General features: G+C 44.6%; 2 protein-coding genes across 4 annotated transcripts; one reads left to right on the top strand and one right to left on the bottom strand.

Moving 5' to 3' along the window:
- Positions 1-148: 148 nt before the first annotated feature.
- LOC100122826 (activating transcription factor of chaperone) lies at positions 149-15,699 on the bottom strand. 2 transcript variants are annotated; one of them, XM_001606379.6, is made up of 4 exons: positions 15,398-15,699; positions 14,251-14,577; positions 2,857-3,281; positions 149-2,520 (listed from the first exon to the last, which is right to left on the bottom strand). In XM_001606379.6, the coding sequence occupies exons 2-4, from the start codon at positions 14,477-14,479 to the stop codon at positions 1,870-1,872; spliced, it is 1,305 nt and encodes a 434-aa protein (XP_001606429.1). In that variant the 5' UTR covers positions 14,480-14,577; positions 15,398-15,699; the 3' UTR covers positions 149-1,869. The 2 variants fall into 2 exon arrangements, with proteins under 2 accessions (XP_001606429.1, XP_008217116.1); XM_008218894.4 differs by lacking the exons at positions 14,251-14,577; positions 15,398-15,699 and adding an exon at positions 11,557-13,980.
- Positions 15,663-24,383, top strand: LOC100122838 (leukocyte receptor cluster member 8 homolog). Of its 2 annotated transcripts, XM_001606395.6 has the most exons (6): positions 15,663-18,333; positions 18,790-19,277; positions 19,376-20,694; positions 20,777-21,110; positions 21,191-21,398; positions 22,451-24,374. In XM_001606395.6, the coding sequence occupies exons 1-6, from the start codon at positions 18,191-18,193 to the stop codon at positions 22,611-22,613; spliced, it is 2,655 nt and encodes an 884-aa protein (XP_001606445.1). In that variant the 5' UTR covers positions 15,663-18,190; the 3' UTR covers positions 22,614-24,374. The 2 variants fall into 2 exon arrangements, with proteins under 2 accessions (XP_001606445.1, XP_016844758.1); XM_016989269.3 differs by having other exon boundaries at positions 21,191-24,383.
- Positions 24,384-24,449: the final 66 nt, after the last annotated feature.

Raw genomic sequence — 24,449 nt, 5'->3', positions numbered from 1 at the left:
TCTTTTCAAGAGTGTATATAAGTATACGAACGCTCGGTACAATCGTTGCGACATCGCGTATCGCTATCGTTCCTTCGAGAATTCGGCTGTATACATAAATCGCAGAAGGAAATGAGGATTAAAGAATTGTCAGAGATAGACGCAGAGATTATTTTTGTCTACTTTGATAACCCATATTTATTTGCTCATAAGTTTTTATCGTGATACAAGTTCTCCCCGTGGTTTCGCGCGCGCCTTTTCTTTGGACGCGCGTGCACACGACAGAAAGTCGTTGTATTACAATATACATAGATCAGGGTTAAAAGGTACACAATTGAATAACCCATATTCACTTGCTCTTGGGATCGGCCGGTACCGCGAGAACGTCCGCGTGTGCACGCGCTTTAGAATCGCGCGCGCAACCGTCGAACGCACACCGAAGCACAGACTGATCAGGGTTAAAGGTATACAATTGATAAAAAGGAAAATATCTGGAATGAATTCCTCATAATGATCTTATTGCTGGGCTATCGCGAGGATCACCCGTGCTGACAGAACCGTCGGCTGAGCCACGAGTTCGAGTACGCAGCAGGTTTCCGTTCCACGAGAGAACATCATAAGGCTGCGAGTCTCTCTCGGGCCGCCAACGTTGCCATACTGAGATGGTCCTCGGACACCGAAATCAGCGTATTACAAATAAGTTTAAAAATCAATGTTTGTCGGTTTTAAAATCCATCGCAGTATCAGAAGAAAAAAATCTTTTTGGTATAAAAAAATTCATTTTTCTCGTTGATTAACGCACGTCGCTTGTTTGTTAAAAAGACATACAAATTTTTCTTGTATACATTTTTCGAATTTACAAACGATTGCTTTACACACTGAATGGTCAAACGCTTGCGTGGAAGGTGGCGGTTGGACATATTGCGATTTCGACGATATTACATATAGTTATTGTTGTTGATATCCTGCAATCTTGAGAGACAACAGGCGACGAGTGTCGTCGCTCTTTTATTCGCTAGTGCACAAGTTTTACGCGAACACAAGGTCGGGGTAATGCTATATACGATTACACATTAAAACTACGTTTTAAAGACTAATTTAATAAACTTTTACCTCAACGTAATTAGTTACTTCATTTAACATTTAAACAATCTATAAAGTTAAGTTATACGCGTTACACATAAAAAAAAGAGAGAAGAGAAAATTAAGTTGAATATAATAATAGCGATATATAAAAACAAAGGTAAGAATCTCTCTCGGTGGTATAAGTATAAAATAAAAAGAGAGAGAGAGAGAGACGATATAAAAAAGTAGAGAAAAACAAAGAGAGGGAAAGAAAGACTAAAGATCAACGAGTTGATTCCGAATCTATGCCGCAAGAATTGGGTATTCTCGTTGAGCGCTCCACTAACCTCTAATTATTTGTCGTAAACTTTAGATTCTACACGGTGACAATTGCAACTGAAAATTGTAGGAGTTTGTACATTCACGATTAAACTCGAACAATTTACATTAATTAATAAAACAAACTGTGGAGAGAATAAAGTTGTACAATCCGCGAGTCCGACTCAATCAATGGTAAAACGAAAATCAACAGAATCCAGCCGTCACCCGCGGACTCGGTCCGAGCCAAGCGAGCGACGCGCGTGCCGAAAAATGCATCATTGTATACCTCGAGCCCTCGCCTCCACTACGATCTCGATAACATCGAGTCTACCAGAGTTTCGTACTACGTTTTTCTATCGACGAGCAAAACAGCTGTTAGCGATCTTAGAGAATGCACAAAAAATCAAAAGAAGAGAACGAATCCCGTGGCACGCGACGTGTGTGTGGGCAAAGCTTCTCGCTGTTCGACCTATACGTGTGCGCGCTTCGGAGAATACCCAATCTTTATTTGATCAAGCCCTTGGCCTTGAAGAGGTCACGCATAAGGCCCTTGAGATATCCGATCTCGCGCTGTAGATCTTTCACCTGTGCCTGCAGCTTATCGTTGCGGCCGGCAAGCTCCTGCTCTTCACCCAGTATCAGTTTGATTTCCTGCTTCTTCTTCTGTCGGTAGCGGGTGGCGGCGTTCTTGTTCTGTTCCTTCTTACGCACGCGCTTGTCCTCGACATTGGGGCGAGAGTAGGGCTTGCTGGAAGAGCGACGACCGGCAGAGCGACCCTGGCTGACGCGACGCGAGCCTGAGCTGGTGGACGGCTCGTATGCCCAGTCGGGGTCATCGGTCGAGTCCTCGCTGCTGATGCAGCTGGCGTTTGAGCTGGCGCAGGGTGAAGGTGGGCCCGATGACGAGGCCGACGAGGAGGAGGAGGTGTTGTAGCTAACGTCTTCGGCGCAGCTGCGCACGTACTCGTCGACCTTGGCAAGTTCGTGGGCGACGTCGCTGCCGTGGACCAGTGGGACCAGCGACAGGTTCTCGGCGCTCCAGTGCTCGGCGATCTGTTGCTCGATCGGCTCGTTCAGGCCCAAGCTCGAAACGGCGTAGCTCTCGGGGTGCTGCTGGTGGTGAACGTGGCCAGATGGCGAGATTGCCACGGATTCCTGGAATCACAGACGCAGAGATTAGATTGTGTCTCGTTGTTTGAACACGAGCTTGTTCAGATTGGAGTTATTCATGTACGCGTAACGCGTGCGCGTCTTTGATGTCGTGCAGTGTTGACATACGCGTAACTCAGACTAATTGACGCAATGTAGATGTAGATTTGCTTATTACATTTCAAGGTTTTTTCCAAACAGGTGCAAACGACACCGGCATAAAACATTTATAGACACTCGCGCCGCGCCTTAAATCAATTGAATTTTCCTTGATTCTGCTCTCTGATATTGAATGGATCTACGCGCTAATCTCGCAATTATAGATCGTATACCAAAACCTACCTCATGACGTTGACCATAGACAAAGGCCGATTGGTGGATGGGCTGCAGAGCGACCAGCAGGTGCGCGTTGTTCTGCGGCGCGACGACGAGGTGTTGCTTGACGATCGGCGGTGGCGATTGCGGGGGCGTCAGAGTGGACACGACGCCGGAGGCGCTGATCTGGTGACAGGCTTCCACGTCGCCCAACACCGTCTCGAACTCGCGCAACAGGCTTTGGGTGGCATCGACCTGTAGAAGCTGCTGATGCTGATGCTGCTGCTGCTGCTGCTGCTGCTGATGTTGGCCAATGATGACATGCTGGCCTTGAGGAGGCGGCTTAACGATGTTCGGGTAAACGACGGCGCGGTTCTGACCGCATTCTGGGGCCGGCAACTCCTCGAAGATCGGGAGGTCGATCTTCTCCTCCAACCAATCGGCGAAAGATTCTGAAACGAATAAATGGTCGATTAGAGAATATTCATGCTTTTATCTTATTTCATATAGTTATTTTTCATGAGATGCGCTATTCATTTATTAGACACTGCAGCAGAGCCACTTTGTTTTGAATTTCTCACTCCCCCCCCCCCCCCCCCAAGAGACTCGATAACTCGAACTCGCTCGATTCATCAACGCGTTATATGCTTATTCATGAATCTTAAACTCGGCTTTTTTTCTCGCAGTGCGCACATTACCACCTAGGCGGTCATCAATTAGAAAAACAATTATACCAGGCTAATTAAAACAACGAGCTCGGCGATTCTTCGTCCACGCGAAGCGTTTAGCATAAGCGCTGCATAAACAGCCGATCGTTGGAGCGATGCCGAAGCGTATCTTCGATTCCTACGCGCACAATACGAATCGCCGGGATATTAATCGTTAACGATTAATTACGCGATAAAGAGAGTGAGAGAGAGTTTGAATTTTTCAGCTTCTCCTTTCCGAGAACCACCGCAGCTTTCGAGGCAACGAACCGAGAGATCTACTTACGCTCGAATGGTGTATATAAGGTACGCAGTGCGCGATTGATAAATACGATTATATATCGAAATCCGATTGCGGTATAGGTATAACATATACGCGGCTGGAATGGAACATTATTTATAGGCCGTGCGGTTTCAGGCCGTGTGTATGCGCGTGTCTTTTATATAACGTCGTAAAGTGCGTAGGCCCACATAGATACTAGAGCGCGAGGTGCATTTTTTTCGAAAATTCGACCTGTTCCGCCGATAATAAATCTCTGGGGTTCGCGCGCGTAAAACGTAAAAAGACCATTAGAGCTTTCTGTACTCGGTATGTAATGTTACGATTCGAATAGCTCTCTGTGAGATGCTGGGAATGACACGATGTATATCTATAATAAGAGCTACGAGAGAAACACGTGATTCGAGTGGGGCGTGTACATACTGCACTTAAACGGCAGTTATCAGATTTTTTTGCGCTTGGAAATAGCATACACACACTTCCTCTCCTCGACTTCAAATCCATCGGTATCACGTAGATACCCGATCGATAAGCGGCTGAATAACGATTAGTCACCATTTGCATTTTATAGAGAAAACAAGCTGTATAATAATCGTATGCGGTTTTCGCAACGCGCGTTATATTTCCAGAGCCGCTTTATGAGCAGTCCCTCAATGCAAACGCGCTAATCAGAGTGAGATACGCTTATAACCGCGTGATTAAGCTAAACACTGTATAGTCGACTTGTTGTGCCAGACAATGTATACGTATAAACAAGAATTAATAGCTACACGTTTCATTATACAGAGATATACAAGCGCAGGGAATAAAAAAAATCTTCGCACACACCTCCAACGGCATTGCTTACGTCGAACTTGAAAGTCGGCTTTGTCGGATTCAAAAAACCCGCGCTTTTCTATCAGTCCCGCAGCGAACATATAGGCGTGGACGGCAACCGGTCGCGACCCGCAGTGTGAAAGGCTCGCGTTGCGCAAAGCCAGAGACACGTTCATTGCTCGAAGAATTTAACAAACGCAGATCGAGAATGGAAATTCTCCTAGTTCTCCAGAGCGATACGAGCTTTATCGGTGCGGAAAGTACCGATGAGAGATTCGACGAGCTTTTTGGCGCTAATTTCTTTTTCTTCTTTTTTTCGGAGTCTCATCGTTGATAAACAACAGCAGCTATTTTCGGTCGCTGAATTAATATACGCTAGTACATCTTGGGAGATTATCTTAGTGGGGCATTTAATGACGAAAGCTCCGCTAGTCAGTAGTTTCGTTTCGAGCAAAGTTGTTTAGATGACTCAATGAGATAGAGCGATCGTTTCGGTCGTTAGGACGATCGGTTATATTGCACAGTTTTTTTCCCATATACACGATATACCTCGGAAGCTTTACATTTTATTGTCGTATAGCTGCACCGAGTGATTTCTTCAATTTTTGCGTCACAGCATCGCGACTTTTTTCTAGCTCGCTTCATTGACTTGATCGGCGCAATAAGGTGGAATCAATAACTCCGTTATAGGTTTCGATACGTGCACCGCACACGCGCACACACACACACACACACACACACACACATTATGCGCAATCGGAGAAAAACTTTACGAAATAATCCCATGCATACGAGCTCATTATTATTCTCTCGTTGCATGTATAGCACGGCGCACATTCGATACCGCGTCTTTCGTTACTCAAAAAACGAGTCATGACATAAAAACACTCGAAACAAAGAAAACAGCGCGAATTCGCTGGTATAAACGCGCCTGCAAAGCCTGACGCTCGGCGAAGCGTGTCCAGCATCGATAAAGCAGAGAAAGAAAAAGAGAATTAATACGAGTCGGTGAGGTCGGATAAAATTCAAGCCGTCGACACTTTTAATTTCGTCGCGGTCGCGATTGGAGTCGCGTATGGCCTCTTCGTGTGGGCCGAGGAAACTCGTTTGTTCATGAAAAATCTACTTCGTGATCTCCAAAGGCTTTGTGCGCCGAAGCTTTTAAGTGTATCGTGGCGCACTTTCGCAAATTTTATAATCAGTCGATAAAACTAGTCGCGTTAATTAATGGTCGTTATATACATACAGAGTTTCACGTCGTCGTTATTGCCAAATGCTCACGTTTATAATGTAATACGCGAAGGCGCAGCAATGAGCGAGTCGCACGCGGGGAGAGGAGGTTTTTGTGAAAAACACATCGAGAGAGATAGTAAGCGCGAAGTGATAAAATTAGATACTGATCGGCACTGATTGCGCTGGAAATTGCAACGATTAACTTCAAGAGGCCGTACATGTGATAAACGTATATATACAGGTATTAGCGAGTTTAACGGTAGTCGGTAAACAATCGGTAATGAGCACAACGAGGACGAAGAGTGTACGTCATGTAAGCTGCGCTTATCTCTCTTGGCGGATTCTTTCGCGAATAAATTAGTAATCAGCTATATATAGCGCTCGGGAGAATTCGGCCAAGCGAAACGGCCTATATTAACTTGACAAATGTTCGGAAATTCTTACATAAATTTATTACACGAGAGGCGGCTCTGCTCTGCGCTGGGCTTGATCGATATCAAAACAATTTTAATTACACATTCACCTCGTCGGCGATCATCGGAAAAATTAGTTGCGCGAAATTATGCGTGTAAATCCCCTGATTCCGGTGATATAACATCGTCACCTAGAAGCTGATGAAAAAAAAAAAAAAAATAACGTCGAGCTTATACGCGAATTATGCAAAAGACCATATAAACCAATATAATACAAGACGCCGATAAGCGGTTGCACAGAGAAAAAAAAAGCGAAACTAAACTAGGCTTCTCCGTTGCGTTTTTCTCTCGTTGGCTGTCTGTGTGCATGTATGTGAAACGTCACACGATGGCGCCATCAGAATGTATATATTATACACAAACGAGTAGTGGAGATTGTACAAAGAGACGCTCGTTTAATAATATTCCTTATCAATCTAGAACGCGGGTTTTCTAAAACGAGCGCGTTTATATACACTATTCTTTTGATCACGTATCGACGCCAGTATTACTATCTCGCAATTCATATACACGCATAGGCAGACGACCTCGTTCGGATTTTGATTTTTTCGGGAGGAAAATCGGTTGAGGCTTTGGTACAAATGGCACAGCTGATAACGGCGCATCGCAAACAAGGCACCCGATATGCGGCACTCTGTATATGTACAATGTAGATGAATAACAATAATAATAATCCGGGAGAAACAAAGGCGAGAAGATTCGTCGAGATGTATAGGTGTGAGTCACCGCCTGAATATACACATATATATATATGTGTCAAATAAACGTAAACATCCTCGGTCTATACGAGTTTCACTTATGCGACGAGAGATTTCTTTTCGGCGGACACCGCTGCAGCTTTGTGCGTCGTGTCTTTCAACTCTCGATTTTTCCCTATGCTATTATACACGCATATATATAAACCGATTTGGAAAACATCGGCGAGAGAAAGCCAGCAAGGTTTCTCGCGATAAACGCCGTATGGAAAATTGATTAAACATATTCATGATTCTCGTTATTACGTATATATTGTTTTCAAAGCTTCAACACACGACGATATCAACAACTGCGGCAAAAAAAAAAGTAACAAGTGCTGATATAATATTCCAGCAATTCTTCAAATTTATATATACTGTAACGTGAGAAAAATTCGATCGAAAATCGTGAATAATGCAAATGGAAGACGCGAAAGCATGACATATTATACGGGAGCGCGCAAAGTTTATTGAACCGATAAATGCACCAGCGACGCTCTCGAATCGAGGCTTTTTGAGATAAGCTACTGCCATTCTCTCTCTCTCTCTCTCTCTCTCTCTCTCTCTCTCTCTCTCTCTCTCTCTCTCTCTCTCGCTGAGAAACGCGTGATCTGCGTTCGCGTATTATACATTTTCTCGGGGATATGCTCGATCTTCGATTACGATGAATTTCTTCGTTTTTTTTTTAATTTTAACAATCGTAGTGAGACGATGTCCTTACAGACGACATAATCACGCGAGGGTAAGCTTTTATCGCACAGCCGCGAGAGCTAAAATATACAACTCGAGGGAGATCAGTGCTTGTTTGTCTTAATCCTCAAGGTTTTCTTTGTGTCCGTCTTTTCAATGCAACTCTCGCGCGCTCGCGTTTTATTTCCCTCTCCAGGTCGCTTCGCACGCTGATATAGAACGAATCTCTCTCTCTCTCACTCTCGCGCATCGACACGACTTTATAAGTATATATGCCTGTAGCAACAGGTCCGCACGGAAATCGCTCGCTGCGCTTCCATCACTGACCTCAAATAACTCAACCAGTTACATAAACTATATACATACACACAAACTTGAGCCTCTATGTACACATGTATGACTAATCGAATAACCACTTATTAACGAGAGATGGATGAGAAGAGCTGAATTAATATTATTAGAAATATGTATAAGAGGCCGTGACACACTTCCAGCTGTCTCTCTCTCTCCGCCTTCGACTTTTCAAAGCGTGATTTTTTCGAGATAATATTCGCCAGTGCACCGATATCTATGCGGGAGATGTACAATATATAGGTGTTCGAGGAAAAGTCATTGTTTGCGCGCGGCTGAGACTGATACCGCTCACGATGTCGCGCCGCTGTGGAGTGGAGACTAAAAAATGCCGACGACGGGGCCATTGTTCCGAGCGTCTATCGTTTTCGTGGTAGACGTTTTATTTATTTCGATACTTTCAGCGCTGTCGAGAAATTACAGTAAACGTGTCTGGCTGATAATTAAGCTATTCGATCGGCTGTATTGACGCTTCAAGAACTGCAGTCGGAGACAGAATTTAGGCAAAACAAATTTGCTGAGACCGGCGGACTGTGAAATCGAAGTCGAGTTTTCGGATGAATGGCGAATAGATATTATAGCGAGTGTGCATTCGGCTGACCTTAGACGACTCGAACAGTGAGCTTATTCTACTGAGTCTGACTTTTTTTAGCTTCAGATATCGGAATTTTTTTCCGTACAACCGCAATGGAAATGGAAAAAAAAGTTATGCTAAAATTCTGCGGAAACTTATAAATCTAATCAACCCAATTAGCCGCAGCGCCGCTCGATTATAATATTCATATGTAAGCTGGTTACGCAAACGTCAGAATACATTCGTTATTAATAAAAAAAATCCATAACCGAGATCCTTTCGATCGATACTAGTTAGATCACAAACACACTCCCCTTTCTGAAAGTTCCCGCCAAAAAGCAAAAAAAAGCTCTCCCGCAAACTTTACGGTTACGCGGGCGCGTTTCTCTCCTACGGTAAACAAACATCGCTCCCTTTTCCCAGGCGAGTGAAGGTCCGCGCAACGCGAAAGTGCGCCGAACGAGGACGTGCGCACGTTACATTCACGGCCAAGAATTTCGGTTCGTGCCTCTGTCAAACGCCGCGCGACTAATCGAACTCGTCTGGCAGGTATTATACACATTTCGAATACTCGTCATCGAATCATCCGCGCGCGGCATGTCTTTCGGAAAATGACGAGAACCGGTTTCTTTTTTTTCTTCACCTTCTTTCGGCTAGTGAGACGTCTCGGCGATCCGACTGCGTTAATAGCTCGTGTATACGGTCCGAAAGTCCAAGTTTAATTCGCGCGGATTCGAAAGTTCGCCGGCTGATCCTTTTTTTTTCTCTCTTTGTTCGACGAGATCTCGATCGAAAATAACTCGGGCGGAAACTCGTTCCGAGCGCGCGGACTTTCGAACGCAGGGGACGAAAATATATTTGCGCGAGCGCGAGCACGTGTACAGTGCAAATTAGCCTTTAAATTTTCTGCATCTGCCCGCGCGAGTTATTATGAAAGAACTCGTTTCGAAAATCTCAATACCGCGAGAGTTCGCTGATAAAATTTCACTTCGCGACGTGATTAAAATATTCTATATTGGCCTGGTTCGCTTTTTTTTCTCTTCTTCGGTGAATATTAGCCGCCGACGATCGATAACGCATATAATTAATTAACAATCTGCACCAACTGCGCGGGAGCGTAATCAGTGTTGATAAGACGCTCGATTTTTCGAATCAATAATCGTACAGCGTGTGACGGCCGACGACAGAGGCGAGAAAAACTGCGAATTTGGCGCGAGCTATCATGTGTGCGGAAAACAATACTCATCGCTGCTGGGGGTAGGCGCGGAAGGTATTTTTAGTGAGCACCATAGTACGCAGTTGCGGATCTGAGCGTTTTCCTCGAGAGACGCGATTGATACAATATACTACGTTTTATGAATTTTACATAGAAGGTTTTTTTTCTACATTTCGGAAATCTTTTCACTGTCTTATCGAGAGAGATAGAAAAGAAAGATACAGTTATACACAAGATCTCGGAATTTACTGACGGATTAACAGCGAAATTTTGACGTTTTTACAGGCAGCAGACAAAAAGACTATACGCGTGTTATCGACTCAACTGTGCTATACCGCTCTATACAATGACAATGCGATTATTTATATAGGATTCGCGCGACTTGCGATAAAAAGCTTTCTCGCCCGATTAGAATTAAAAAAAAGCGAATTTCGACTTGATCCCACGAGATATGCACCTATCGATTTCCCGTTACGCTCGCACGTATACAGTATCCCATTACGCCGTCGTCTCGGATTCGCGTGCGTCTATACAACAAAACTTTCTCTCTATCCGCGCGATTTTCACATTACTTATACGTCGCCTCGAAAAGCGCGCTCGAAGAATTAAATCACCGCGAGATCTCATAACGCTAAGAATCGAGCTGAAATTACGCCAAGCCACGCGTATAAATGGCTAAATTGTATCCTTATAAAAGCTCGGGATATTTCCCTCCAGACTCGACTTTCGCGCGGAAAATAACGCGCGGTACTTTCGAATTTGTTTCGCGAAAAAAAGGAAGAACGCGATATACAAATCCATCGCACCCATATCTGCAGTGCGTATTATATAGAAACCTGATTTCCATCTCGCGAAAACACGTTGTTTATACGTGGAAGCGAGTATAAGGGCGTGTTCCGTGAGAGTGAGAGAGAGAGAGAGAGAGAGAGAGACCGCTACAGGTATACGTATAAGTTTTTATTGCGCAGTCATTGTTTCGCTCTGCTCGTTTTTTCGGCGATTGACACGAATTTTTGTTTTTTACGGCTTCGTACTTTCCTTTAATATTGGCGAGATTATACACGCTATTTTTCGGGATTTGCATGGATGGCTATGCACGTATAAGGCAGTGCTTTAAGAGACTGTACAGATAAGACGACGAGAAAGAGAGCTGATAGCTTTGCTCAATATTTTTCTGAAGCGACCTTATCGTTTATACTTTTCGAAAGTCCGCGCGAGACTCTCTCGACGAAAAGAAAAAAAAACAGATTCTCGGGCGAAGAAGCACGAGAGGATTAATATCCGTGATATTCAAAGCGAGTGCATAGGTTAGCGTGATTTGAATTGCGCGCAACGGCCTTCGCGAGATGTAGCTTGGTACTACGACTCTTTTTGTCGCCGCCGCCGATTCGATTAATTAGATGGTAATGCCTCGGAGGCGCGTTTATTACAGCGACATATCGTTATACATATGCGCGGTTAATGAAACGTTGTTCGACGAGGAGAAAGTGTCGATTTATGACACACACACGCACGAACGGACGCACACAGTCGACTTTCATCGACGGTCGCGCGCAGCTGCCGTTTATCTCTCTCGCAGGAGTATATACATAAATAAACCCTTATAAAAGAGCTCTGTAAAGGAATCATCATAAAATCATGGCACATCCGTACCATTGTAGCATATAGCGGCCATGACGAGCAGCGAGAGCGATATCCGTCACTTAAAGAGGGTATTTCGGCGCACAAGTTCGTTGCAGTTCGGTAGTCCGTTGAACTTGCTTTTCACAGCGCGCTGGCGCCCGAGTCCCGAGAACAAAACGAACAACAAGAACAACAACAACGAGAACAAGAAGGAAGAGAACAAGAACAACAAGAGTAGCGGCGCTGTTAGTATGAGTAGTAGTAGTAGTCCAATAATTGTTTCTGCTGCTTGTAGCAGGTGCTACGAGCCGGCCGATAAAGTTCCTGACGATGGGCCAGCTGCGAGCCGGTGCTCCAGAGTCGATGCTCAGCGTCTCTTGACGAGCTTCTGCGAATTCACGATGATCTCTCTGTTCCACGTGTAGCGATATGCGAACTGCATGCTATTATATAACATTAGCACGCTCCAACATGGAGACGCTGGCTGTTGACTGTCGATTCTTAGTCCCGCCTTAGCAGTTTCCTCTTCGCTACTCTCTTCGTCTTGCTCTCCTCTTATCGGCTCTCTCCCAAAGAGCCAATCGTTCTCGAAGCTTTTGACGTTCAGCTGGCGAAGCTCGTACTCCTGCTCTCGGGCGCCGGCCAACAATTGGAGGCTTGACGCTGCCAGTATCACGGACGACAACTGCGCACTAGATGTATTTTCTCTCAGCGCGCACTCACACACTCGCGGACCGCTGCTGCTGCTGCTGCTGCTACTGCTGCTTAACACATCAACAGAAATTTTACACACACATGGACATAAGTATAAACGAGTTTAAGCAAAGAGTCTCGAGGTATAATACGAGGAGAGAACGTGCCTCGTTCGCGGCGAGTAACCGACTGAGTATAAGTAGTCGCGCCACGAGCGAAGACGCGCGTGAGGAGAGAGAGAGGCGCGTTCGCTTATCTTTGGACTTTCCCTCCTACTCCTCCGCTCTCTGCTAGCTGCGTTTTTCCCTCCTCCGCTGCTGGCTCTCTGTATGTATGGCTGCCACGAAGTCGCCCCGGATAGAGGTTAACCAGTTTGTCCCACTCTCCTTCTTTTTTCTTTCTTCTTCTTCTTCTTCTTCTTCTTCTTCTTCTTCTTCTCGCAGTCGAGCCTCGGAGAGAGACTTTTTGCCTGGCGACGACGAGGGGCGTGTGTGCAATTCCATAGGGTAGCTGCGATTCTCGTCTATCGGGATCTTCTTCACACGCACACATGTATATTCGTCCTCTATCTACTGTACAGGCGTTATCCGAGCAGCAACAGGTGGCGGTTCCGCAAATCTCTGTAAAAGCGCGCCGCTCTTTGGGAAAATTCCACTGCTGCCGTCAGCGCTGGTGCGGCGGAGCTTTAATTCCACGCTGTGTTCGTCGCCTCCCCGCTCTCTTATGAACTTTGCATTTCAGCTCACTCCTTTTTCGCCGATTCCTTTTTCTCCTCGGAAATTCACACAACACGTGTAGAGCAGCATCGAGATTTCAACTCCTTTTCCGCCGATCTCTCGATAAGCTCTCTCTTACGTAAGGAGAGCCGCTTGGCTCGAGTATATTATTGGAAAAATTGTAAGCGAGCGAGCGAGGCTGTCTGGATTATCGGCGCGAAAAAATTTAAAGAAGAATAATTGATAAGCGCGATGACTCCGGTGGACCGAGCGATGACGATAGCGCCTCGTGCTAATCTTCTTCGGACGTATAAAGGAGAGAGAAGAGAGAGAGAGATAACGAGGGGGAGAGTCGCAAAAAAAAATGCGAAAATGCGGTTTCTCAATTCGACTCGAGCGCTACTATATGACGGCCTTTTGTCGACGGGGAAACCTGTTATCGATCCTCTTTTTTCGCGCGCGCGCGCGCGCGCGACACTCGAGGTCTCCGCGGCTGAGACGCATCGAGAAGAGCTTTTTCGAGGCTTCGCGGTGTACTTTTTTTTTAATTACAGGAAGCTACTTTGCACGCAGCGAGAGAAACGTTATTCCACCAGCTCGTAGCTCGGTTCATTTTTTCCCCCTCAAAGCTGTGTGTATGAGAAAAAAGCCGCAGGTGCGAGCGACTTTACATTAGTTGAATCATTAATTTGGCGCGGATATGTACTTCATTAATTAAAGCGCGCCTTGAGACGGCCAAGTCCGGAGCATTAACTTCGAGATAGAGACGGATAAAAAGTCGTTGCAAAAATCGCCTCGTGTGCGTGCGGCTGCTGCAATGATAAGCGGCCAGCGAGTTAGAAGTCGAGCAATTTCAATAAATAATTCAGCAAGGTAAACAGGCACATGGATCATAATCAATGCAGCTATATTCCCAAGGCTATGCGCGACTTGTCTGCTGCACTGTCTGTCTCTGTTTGTGTGCTAACTCGACGATCGCATTCTTCGCATTTTTCCAGATGTAGTTTTCAATCTTTTCGCAGATATACAAATGGACTGACTCGCTGCTGTATTATACAAGCAGAAAAATTTATATCTGCTGCGCTTTTTGAGCTTTAGATTTGCGAGGTTATGTGCTGGCTTCGCCAGAGAAGAGAGGCCATATGGACTATCTTTTTTGGCACAACTATGCTTTACAAAAGATTCATTCTTACTATAAAAATACTTTTAACCTGAAGCCAACTTATAGAATATTCGATCTACTGCACAGTCTAGATGTGTGTATTGGAATGAGCTGAAAACAATGAAAAGAAGGTAATAAAAACGCAAGACTCACCTTCCTTAATCCAGCTCTTCAGCTCTAACTCCTCTAAGAATTTGGTAGCGACTTGTGCACGCGTGAGATGTTCCTCGTAGAGCGCAGACTCTTCGCCATTGCTCTCGATGACTGCAGGCTTTTCTTCGTCGAAACAGAGCCATTCTTCATCGATGTCAAGTGGTGGAGTCCCACTAGGGGACAATGGCTCCACCTTCCACAACATTGTTGTTTCCTGATCGGATGACATGTTGGTTGACAGTGGTCCAATCAGGGTCCGTTATTAAAATTTGAAACGAAATTTGTGTCGGCAAAGCGACGTAGCTCGTGGGGAGCGCCATGATGGCACTGAAATGAAAAAAATTGTTTTCATTAGTACAATTTGACAACTGTGATTGTAATAAGTAAAGTTCAGTCAAAAGAATGTCTCGGTGCATATGGCCGCCTACTTGGGTAAGTGAAAGTTTGCGTTGACCAACAACTAAGTATTATGGTGCATCTAGAAAATCCTTCAAAATCCCATAAATGAATTCGGCAATCTCAGCATGACACTGCGCATTATAAATCACAGATAAACGCACATTCGCACAATGGCTTGTCAGGTCCGGCTATCAAGTATTGCTATCTCTGTCACGAAAATAAACAAAGACAGACTTTGACAGTCGGGAGCGTAGGCGTAAGGCGCTGTGCTGGCGGCCTGTCATCGCGGTAATCCCCGAAAATAGCGGCTAAAAATTCACTCGGACCTCCCGCAGTCGTCTCGAGCTTTAGATAAGCAGTAGACGAGGACTTTGAACGTTTCGAAAGAAGCTAGAAAATCAGCGAATCTCCGAGTGAAACATTATGATGCAACAATCGCGCATGACGTCACAATCCAAGTTTAACAGTGTCGCGACCCTCGGAAATCCTCGACAAGCCCTCGACACCATAACCTCCGATCATCACCCTGGAGAGTCGCGCTCGAAAAAGGAGAAATCGCGAAAATTCAAACGTGCGGGGGAAAAAAGTCAAGCGCCGAAGCTGCGGAGGCGCGCGCGTGAGTCATACGCAAGATGGCCGCGTCGCCCGTGTTCGGTTCTCTCTCCCCTCGACATAGTGTAAGACACGTTTCCCGATTTCAGCGAATGAAAGACATTCGATAGGGATAATTATAAGGGTTAAAACTCACGTCATTATCGTTGGTTGTGACGGCACACTTGCGTGTGCAAGCCGTTAGCGACTAATAACTCATCTTGGCCGTGGCTGTTGGCGGAGAGAAATACGATGATACAGCTTCGGCGACGTCCATGGAGAGAAAGCGGACAGCCGCGAGCCGAGGGAATTTTCAGACGGCCCCGTGCACTGGCTAAGGTCACGTGGTACCACTGGCTGGCCCCCCCTATACCCACTCGAACGATTTTCTAGACGAGGATAGAAGAGCTGTGTCTCATGTGTGGTTCCCGCGGCGCGTCAGGAATGAGGTAAGCTGACGAACTACTAGTGGGATGACTTGGGCGAATCTGGTAGGGCGCTGGGCTTTTGCGCGCAGGGCTTTCGAATGTAATTGCTTGTTTCAGAGGTTAGGAAAGAAAATTAATAGACCCAGTTTATGCCGCTTTTTTGACAGCCGATACTAAGTGGATCGATGTGGAATAGGTAATCAGCTTGAATTTTTAACGAACTTGTATTCAGAGGCGTTGGCAAATTAGCGTCACGGTATATAACGTGCGTGTATACCGGCTTTTTACCGATTGCGAAAGTTTATATTTATGCGCACGAGTTTTGTGCACGAATAGAGAAAAAAATTCGCCGCTACTCGATCATGTAAAATGCAATTATAGCGCCGCATTCGAGTGAAATAACTACAAGATATACATTTCATATTCCAGATAACGTGTCTAAAAATTTCAGCCTAATTAACATATTATAAAACCAAGCGCAAAATGTATAGGTTGCGGCCAAAGTCGCAATATAATTTATAATATCCGTGACGGTTAAAGACACTCGCGATCTGTGACGGTCACCCAAATAATACGCGCCAGAAATGTGTGCGGAAAAGAGAGAAAGGCGTATAAGTTTTTTTTTACAATGGTACATTCGCTGTACGCGTGACCCGCCTCGAACATCTCGAGAGAGAGAGAGAGACGCTAAAAATGCTGACCGTGTATATTGCGAGACACTACTGCGTGTGTACGAAAGAGGAAAATCGTATATGGAAAGAAAAATATCCGATTTTCGCGTTTATTATTTATTAGGATTGTTATTATCTATGAAATGATTTATACGCGCTGATGGTATCGAGTTTGTGATTTATATTTGTAAGAAAATCGTTATTAATAATAATAATACAACAGTAATCCGATATCGCGTGTACATGTACGATAAGATACATAAAACCGTTACTTGAACTCATCAATTTCGATAAATTCAACAAAAGTCGCAAAACGATAAATTTTCATCGACTTTGAGAACAAACAAAAATGCATAAACAATTGATTTCTTCCGCTCGGGAGAAAAAAAAATCCAATGTCGTTCTCGCGTCGATTGTCGAGCTATCAAGTTTTATTGAGATAAAATAGCGTATACACTAACTCGCGTGCGTTGTAAGCGTCTACAAAGAAAATCTCGCTCGAAATATGCAAAGCCTCGCAGATTTTCACTGCGCCGCGAGAAAAATTTCATTGGGGCATAAAATCAAAGTCACGTGTAACGAAACGCGTTTAAAATCCCGCCTCTTCGCGTTTTATCACTTATATTCTGCTCGTCTTTTAATTGGCGCGAAAGGAAAAATAAAATATTGCTCGTGCTTTTTTTTCTTCCATCGATTAGGCACAGAAGGCGTTGTCCTGTATTGAAAATTCATCGCGATGCAAATGATTTCTCGCGGTCGTAAATTCGATTATTTAATTGTTATATTAAACGCGCGTTAAATTATTCTCGCGATGCGTCGCGATGTAGGCCGTTTGTGCGAAGGCATTAGAGTATATAGCGACGAAGGACGCGATTTTATATCGATATTATCGAGGATTATTGTATACTTATGCGAAAATTTGCATATAGTTTACTTTGCTTTTATTCTTCTCGATGTGTCGTACTCGATTTGCATATTTTTTTTCGCGCACGATGATTGTTCAACCTGATTGGAATTTTTTTTTTTTTTAATGAGATGTGGCATCGTTGTATGAAACGGTGTTGCGATATTGCTTTAAGTTGCAAAAAAAAAAGAAATATCGTAAATCGTTCGCATTGTTGTACAATCGTGTACTTTTACTCTGTATGAAGTCATATTTATTATCTGTGTGCAAATTCATAAAAAAAATGTATAGATCGTGTCGATCGTAATTAATTAAAAAAATGTACTTGCTGCGCATATAAATTTTGTGACAATTAAAAAAAAAATTAATTGATATACTCATTAATCAAATGCATAACTGCATTCCTAATACCTCTCTATGCAAAAATACAGCGCCCGATTTTCCAAAACCGTCAATGCGGGCATAGAACCAGTTCTGCAGTGTCTCCCTCCGGAAAAGCCTGCCTCGACCGAAAAGTATACAATTCGAAATTGCGCGCAATGCTGCACCTGCCCGCGCATGCGCACTCGACCCCGTTCTTCCCATGCTGCGCGCGCACGTCCTTCTCTCACTGCGCCATTTTCTTTCTCGTCGATTAGTCGGAATCTTTCTCTCGTCGCAGTGCACACGCACGTTCGTCGTATCGAACGAATATAAGTACTAGATTTCCCCATTATTACAATCTTTGTGGAACAAAGATGTCGGATTATCGCGTATAACAGCAACGTCGTCCTGTGTGTGCGTCTTTTTTTTCTCGATACGCGTAGCTTATTTGATTTTTCGTTGAGTTCTCTCTCTCTCTCTCTCGACGAGGAGAGAGATCGAGTAGAAGAAGAAGAAGAAGAGGAGGAGGAGGAAAAGGAGTGTATAGTGTTACGATCCCGAGGCGCTAAATTTGGCTTTTAGGTATGTCGGACGGTAGCAGCGAGGCCTTGGCAGCGACGCAGAAGCAGCAGCAGCAGCAGTTCCAACAGCAGCAGCAGGCTTCCATGGCGAACATGGCCTGGCAGTACGGCCAGAACAACATGCATCTCTACTCCCATTATGCTGGGTAAGCTGCTCCGCTTTGCTTTGTGTATACATATACATACTTAGTACCTATATCGGTTCGCTGTGCTGATGCGCGAAATGGCGCGCACGACGAGTCTCGCTCCGTCTTTCTCTAGTCTGATTCGTTGTGCTCTATATAGGATGTATGCGTGTATATAGGTGGGAAAGAGTAGAGAGAGAGAGGGATATTTGCGTGTAAGCATTGTATGCGCCGGAAAACGGATTAAAGGGCGTCGGAGAAAAATGGAGATTCCGTTACAGACACGTGCGATCTTGTAAAATTGTCTTGTGGGTTGGGCTGACGTAAACGATAAGAGGCGGAGCGGCTCCGATTCGGATTTATTGCTCCTAGTGTTTCAATTTTCGGGCAAGCGTTGGTCCAAAAACTTAGGATTATGGTGTGTAAAAGATTCGAAGACTTGATTATTTACGTTTTCGTATGATTTTTCTCTTGCAGACAAATGTACGGGCAGAATTATGCTCAACAAAGCCAAATGTACTATCAACATTACGGCATGATGGGAGGATACCCATACAACCACAACCAGCTTTCATCGCAGAGTCCACAGCAGCAGCAACAGATGGTTCAGCAGCAATTGCAAACTCAGACACAACAGAATCAATCGCAGGGTCAGCAGCAGCAGCAACAACAAACACAGCAGTCGCAGCAGAACAGTTCATCCGGGAAGCAGCAGGCGGAGCAGCCTCCTATTCCACCCACTCCAATGACTTTTGACGATGACTCGGACCTTCCACCTCTTCCCCCGGGCCCCCCACCTCCACCTACCCCAGTGCAAAACCAACTGCACAAAAGTCAGCAGTCTCCTCTCACTCAGCAACAGTCACCGCTAGCCCAGCAGATGCCAATCGTTCAGCAGTTTGACTACGCACATGGTGCTTTCCCCTACGGTAATTGGAACAGCATATCACAATCTGAATCCTCCCGTAAGTTGCGTTTATAGTTCGATCGGACGATCGTGACTTATCTCGTTTCTGACAGCTCACGTTTTCAAGGTAAACTAATAACGTTTTTTGTCTCGCAGATTTCAGTGGAATCCGTTTCAACTTGCCCAATAAAAAGACCGGGCTAGGTTTCAACAACACCCCGCCTTCGGGGAACAGTGGTGCAGCCAAGAAGAAGCGTAAGAGGAACAAACAAAATCTCGCCGCTCAATACAATAACTTTCAGACACCACCCCCCTCGATCAACATGTCAATACCCCCACCCAACATGTACGGAGCCAACACTCCGAACAACAAACAGCAGCAGCACGAGCTGCCTCCGTTGCCACCACCTATGCAGGTCGAAAAACCACCGACTCCGCCGCCGATCGACGAGATCAACATACCTCCAGAGCAGCCGCCGCTGCCGAAGATGCCACCGATCAATACCTCGCAGCCGCCGCCGCCGCTTCCCCCCTCGCGCATCGCGGCCCCGGCTGCCCAGCCGGCGACGCCATCCCTTTCTACCCCTAGCGGCGGCGGTAGCAAGTCGTCCCCCAAATCCTCCGCGGCTCCCAGTCCCGTCGGTGACTGGCCCGACAGTCTCAAGGACTATGTGAACCGTTGCTACGAGAAGTGCAAGACCGCCGTGGACAAGGATCAGGTTGAGATTATTCTCAAGGGCAAGATTACTCGCTCCGCCAACGACGGCTCGCTCTGGGTTAAAGACTGGGACCGCGAGCCCCTGCCTAGCATCCACAGCGAGCGTATGACCATGACCGTCAAGCCCCTTACGATCACCGTTAGTCCTGGCGGTCTTCGCAAGTCTGGTCTCTCGATGACTCTCGGAGCCAGGCTTGGCGCCCGGTCAGCTAATTCGCCTCTCAACCAGAATAACAGCAACGCCAGTCCCGGTGGCAATCAGAGCAACGCGTCCATGGCGCACAGACGCCCTAGCAAGTCCAAGAGCAGATCGAGATCGCGCTCGCACTCGCCGGCGCCGCGCAAGTACCGACGCAGCACCTCGTCCTCTTCGTCCAGCGAACGGGACTACAAGATCCCAATGACGAGCGTGCCACCACCGTCGGCTCAAAAGAACAAAAAGGCCGGCAGAGGCGGTGCCAACGTCAACCAGAACAACGCCAAACAGAACAAGAAGAATAAGAACAAGAACAAACTCAACAACAAGGCCAATTGCCACTTCTACTCGGAATTCGGCTTGGCCGGCGGCAATGTGGAGGAATTTGGAACCAAGGAGAAGCTACAGCAGCGGGCAGCCAGATTCAGCGACATGTTCAGTAAAGGTCCGCAGGTTAGCAGTCTGATCAAGGACGACCCCACCGCGGAGTTTGACTTTACAGGGCTGCACATCGTGGGAACTTGCAGGGACCTCGAGAAGCCCTATCTGCGTCTCACCTCGGTTAGTATCTCAAAGCTCTTGTATATTAAACAAAAGGGTCGAATCTATTTATCTAATTTTAAAAAATTACATGTTTTTTTAGGCACCAGCGGCGTCGGCAGTGCGACCGGTCAGTGTTTTGCGCAAGTCTCTGGATCACGTGAAAAAACGCTGGGCCACCCAGCAAGACTATCGTTATGCGTGCGATCAGTTAAAGTCGATACGTCAGGATTTGACAGTGCAGGGTATCAGGGATTCGTTTACCGTTCACGTGTACGAGACACACGCACGCGTCGCCCTGGAGCGCGGTGATCATGAGGAGTTCAATCAGTGCCAAACGCAACTTAGAATGTTGTACACGGAGATCGGCGGTGATAATCGCTGCGAGTTTGTCGCTTATCGTATACTGTATTACATCTTCACGAAGAATACGTTAGGTGAGTCTGGTGGATTTTCAGTCTGGTGACATTAAACTATCAAAACAGGACTAACCAACTTTTTTTATTTCTGATTTCAGATTTGACGACAATACTCGCAGCGCTTTCGGAAAAAGACAAAAAAGATGAGTGCATTGATCACGCGTTAAAGGTCCGATCGGCATGGTGGTTAGGCAATTTCCATTGTTTCTTTAAACTTTACAAAAAAGCGCCGAGAATGGCAGCGTTCCTTATGGACTGGTTCATAGCCAGGGAGAGGAAGCTTGCCCTCAAACAAATGATCAAAGTGTACGTATTATTACTTTTATTATTTGTATGTTTGCTGTACTTCTTGCTTATACGGCGATATTTTTTTACCTATTTTTTTGCGCTACAACATTTATTTGCTTCCAAAAGCGATTACAAACCCTTTGAAACTCTGCTTGATTTTCCAAGCTTCGTAATCTTTATTTTTATTTATGTTTATGCTCTGATTGATTTTCAAATTTGTAATCGCATTTAAATTTTATTTATTAATTTTTTTATTTGGCGAAATTGTGCTAACTATAGTCGATTACAAAGGCAGTATATAAATACTCTCAATGGTTACATAAAGAAGATGTCTGAACGAAAGTAATGGACATTTTACTCGACATATTGTGGCTGTAGAATTTGTATCTGAGAACGCATAATTACAGCCAGACGTCGAGCATATTTATGACATTTGCACTTTATTGCAATTTTCAAGGATGTTGTTGTGCTTTAATCAGCATGCTAAACTTCCTAAATTCAGCTGAAACAGCTGCAAATATCGTTCTCCGACTTAAAATTGTCTCTGTATCTCAAGGTTAAAATCGCAATTTATCTTTGCTGTTTACCAGAGACAGTCATATATAGAGTGTGGAAGCGTTATAGACATTTTCATCATGCCATACATAAATTTATACTATTCATTTTTCTGTTCATATAACTTACTTCACTACTCTTAGATACAAAGACGTGCCAATTTACTGCCTGCTGTAGTCGCATATATCGTTTTGCACATAACAAACATTTTCCTTAGCAGTGTAACTTGTATGCAACTCAAAGTTTCGGTGATGCTTCTTGAGCGAGCCAATCAATGGAATGAGAGTGTGGAGTGTCTCCTGGGCCGCTTGTGGGGGGGGGGGGGGGCACAGGACTTAATGCAATAAGTTTTCTGTTTCAGGATTTCAACGAATTCCTTCCAAAATACCAAAAAAAAAAAAATTAGATTTAAACAATATTTACATATAATACCATAATAATACGATTATAAACAAACATCATCGACTGATCATCGATCGAAGACAACTAATATTTTAATTTGTTCTACTGTTTAGCTATCGACAAAATTTGGCGGTTGATTTCATCGTTGCGGAATTGGCCTTTGAATCTTCAGAGAAGTTTTATGAATTTGTCGCTGAGTTCGGATTGGTTTACACCGATCCCGGACGAAAGCAACTCGACTGCAAGACGAGCAGTGCTTCTGTAGGTGCTTGGTAGACATAAATTCAATGGCAGAGAAAGAGCAACAGCCTGGCATTCACACCAAAAAATTAAATTGGCATTCTTCCTCGTGCATTCCAACCGAAATCATGTCCCAGTCTTTCGGACGATTTCGAGCGGAAAATCTAAAAATCAAACGTGCATGAGCTGCACTTTCGACGACTCTATAGATCGTCGCTCGGACGTTAAATCCCAATTTCTCCTCGTGGCTCTTTGCATAGCGGGACAAGACAGCCGCGAGACGACGGCGAGGAAGTTTCTAGTGGAATTCACTCGAGACAAAGAAGCTCCAAGAACGATCGGAGAGAGGAGAGAGTGATAGACAAAACAGATAGAGCTGATATAACACTCGATCATTTTCGAATCAGATATTTGGAAGAGGACCAATGGGCTCTCGATGTATAAACTGTATATACATGATCGATATTATGTATGTTCAAACAAAGCAGACCGTGTGTGTGCTTTTCCAAATATTCGATTCCGTGGAGTTTAAAGATGACACATTTGTACAAAGTTCATTTACGTGTAAGATATATTTCTTCGCTTCGGAATTATTTTCTAATCTCCGGAGAGAATTAGACGGTTGATTTATGTATACATACATACACATCCTTCATTCCCGGCGCACCACCAGGCGCCGCAACGTAGTTTTTCTTCTTTTGTACAGTCTTATTAAGAAACTGCTGTATCTTTCAGCATTGTAAATATATATTACCTGCGCATCAGGCGGCGTCGATTCATTCGACAATCGTCTGCTCGATGCATCAAATTGTACAGGCGCAGTGTGCGAATATGTACATTTTCCCGGCTGGGATTTTCTTCGTTTAGTTTTTTCGGCGATATTTTGCTTTTTATACCGGCGTTACACGTGCATTAAAGCGTGGAGTCCGGAGACGCTTTGTTTCTTCTGCTTCTACTCGCTTAGAGTTATCTCATCCATCTCGCCTTGATGATTCGATCATAGAAAATTGTTGGCTAGTGATCAAAGATACTTCGAAGCTTTCGGGCTTGACTCTTAACAGCTAGCATTTGAATCGAATTTTCCCTACACATAGTACTTGCGCGAAGACAACGTAATTTTTAAAGGTTTTAAGAAGATTAAGACCATAGCAATCACCAACATTTATGCATAGAACTTAAGAGCTTTTGCATCGGCTGAGCCGTACTTTCTTTCATCAGCTTTCCTGCCTACCAAAAAGTACGTATCTGCATGCAGGAGACGAAATGGATGAATTGCTTAGATTTATATGATTGGTCAACAAGAAGGACTGCGAGTCAGCTGTAGCGGTACAAAAACATCACGGAAGATCGGAAAAAGACGATATGGATATACTCATCGAGAAGCATCAGATGATATCGTTCATCTTGATTATTTGGATATTATCAGCACAGCATCACTTTGAACGTAATGTTAATAACATCATTAACCATTCGTTTGTTAATATATTTACATAATTATTGTTATTTATATATATATATCTATCATATATAAATTAATAAGTGCGAGGATGATGATGGGAGAACGTTTCTTGAAAGAGTGGGAGAGAGAGTAGCGTGATTATAAAAGCATATATAAATAAAAATTTTCATTGAGAATATGCATCGCAGATCATATGTGTTAAATTTAATCAGCAAAAATTAATGAAAATTTTAAAGCAAAAATTGTCAAGATCCTTTTGAATTACCAGCCAGCTCGACATGTATGATACACACAAGAAGGATATCTCAGCATATACATGAATAAATTATTTGCTATTTTCAAAATTACACTTGTCTCTATTGATTTGCGTACACCAGAATCCAAGTATAACAATAAAAGAACCACTTCCTTCT

The sequence above is a fragment of the Nasonia vitripennis genome, chromosome 5, assembly GCF_009193385.2.
Source record: "Nasonia vitripennis strain AsymCx chromosome 5, Nvit_psr_1.1, whole genome shotgun sequence".
NCBI lineage: Eukaryota > Metazoa > Arthropoda > Insecta > Hymenoptera > Pteromalidae > Nasonia > Nasonia vitripennis.
This window is presented reverse-complemented; position numbering and strand designations above follow the sequence as displayed.

Excerpts from the sequence above, each read along its gene's own strand:
- LOC100122826 (XM_001606379.6), bottom strand. The coding sequence starts at position 14,479 with ATGTCATCCGATCAGGAAACAACAATGTTGTGGAAGGTGGAGCCATTG. Across the intron at positions 3,282-14,250 it reads GAAGAGCTGGATTAAGGAAG|AATCTTTCGCCGATTGGTTG; the intron begins GTGAGTCTTGCG and ends TATTCGTTTCAG. Across the intron at positions 2,521-2,856 it reads TCTATGGTCAACGTCATGAG|GAATCCGTGGCAATCTCGCC; the intron begins GTAGGTTTTGGT and ends CTGTGATTCCAG.
- LOC100122838 (XM_016989269.3), top strand. The coding sequence starts at position 18,191 with ATGTCGGACGGTAGCAGCGAGGCCTTGGCAGCGACGCAGAAGCAGCAG. Across the intron at positions 19,278-19,375 it reads ATCACAATCTGAATCCTCCC|ATTTCAGTGGAATCCGTTTC; the intron begins GTAAGTTGCGTT and ends TTTGTCTCGCAG. Across the intron at positions 21,111-21,190 it reads CTTCACGAAGAATACGTTAG|ATTTGACGACAATACTCGCA; the intron begins GTGAGTCTGGTG and ends TTCTGATTTCAG.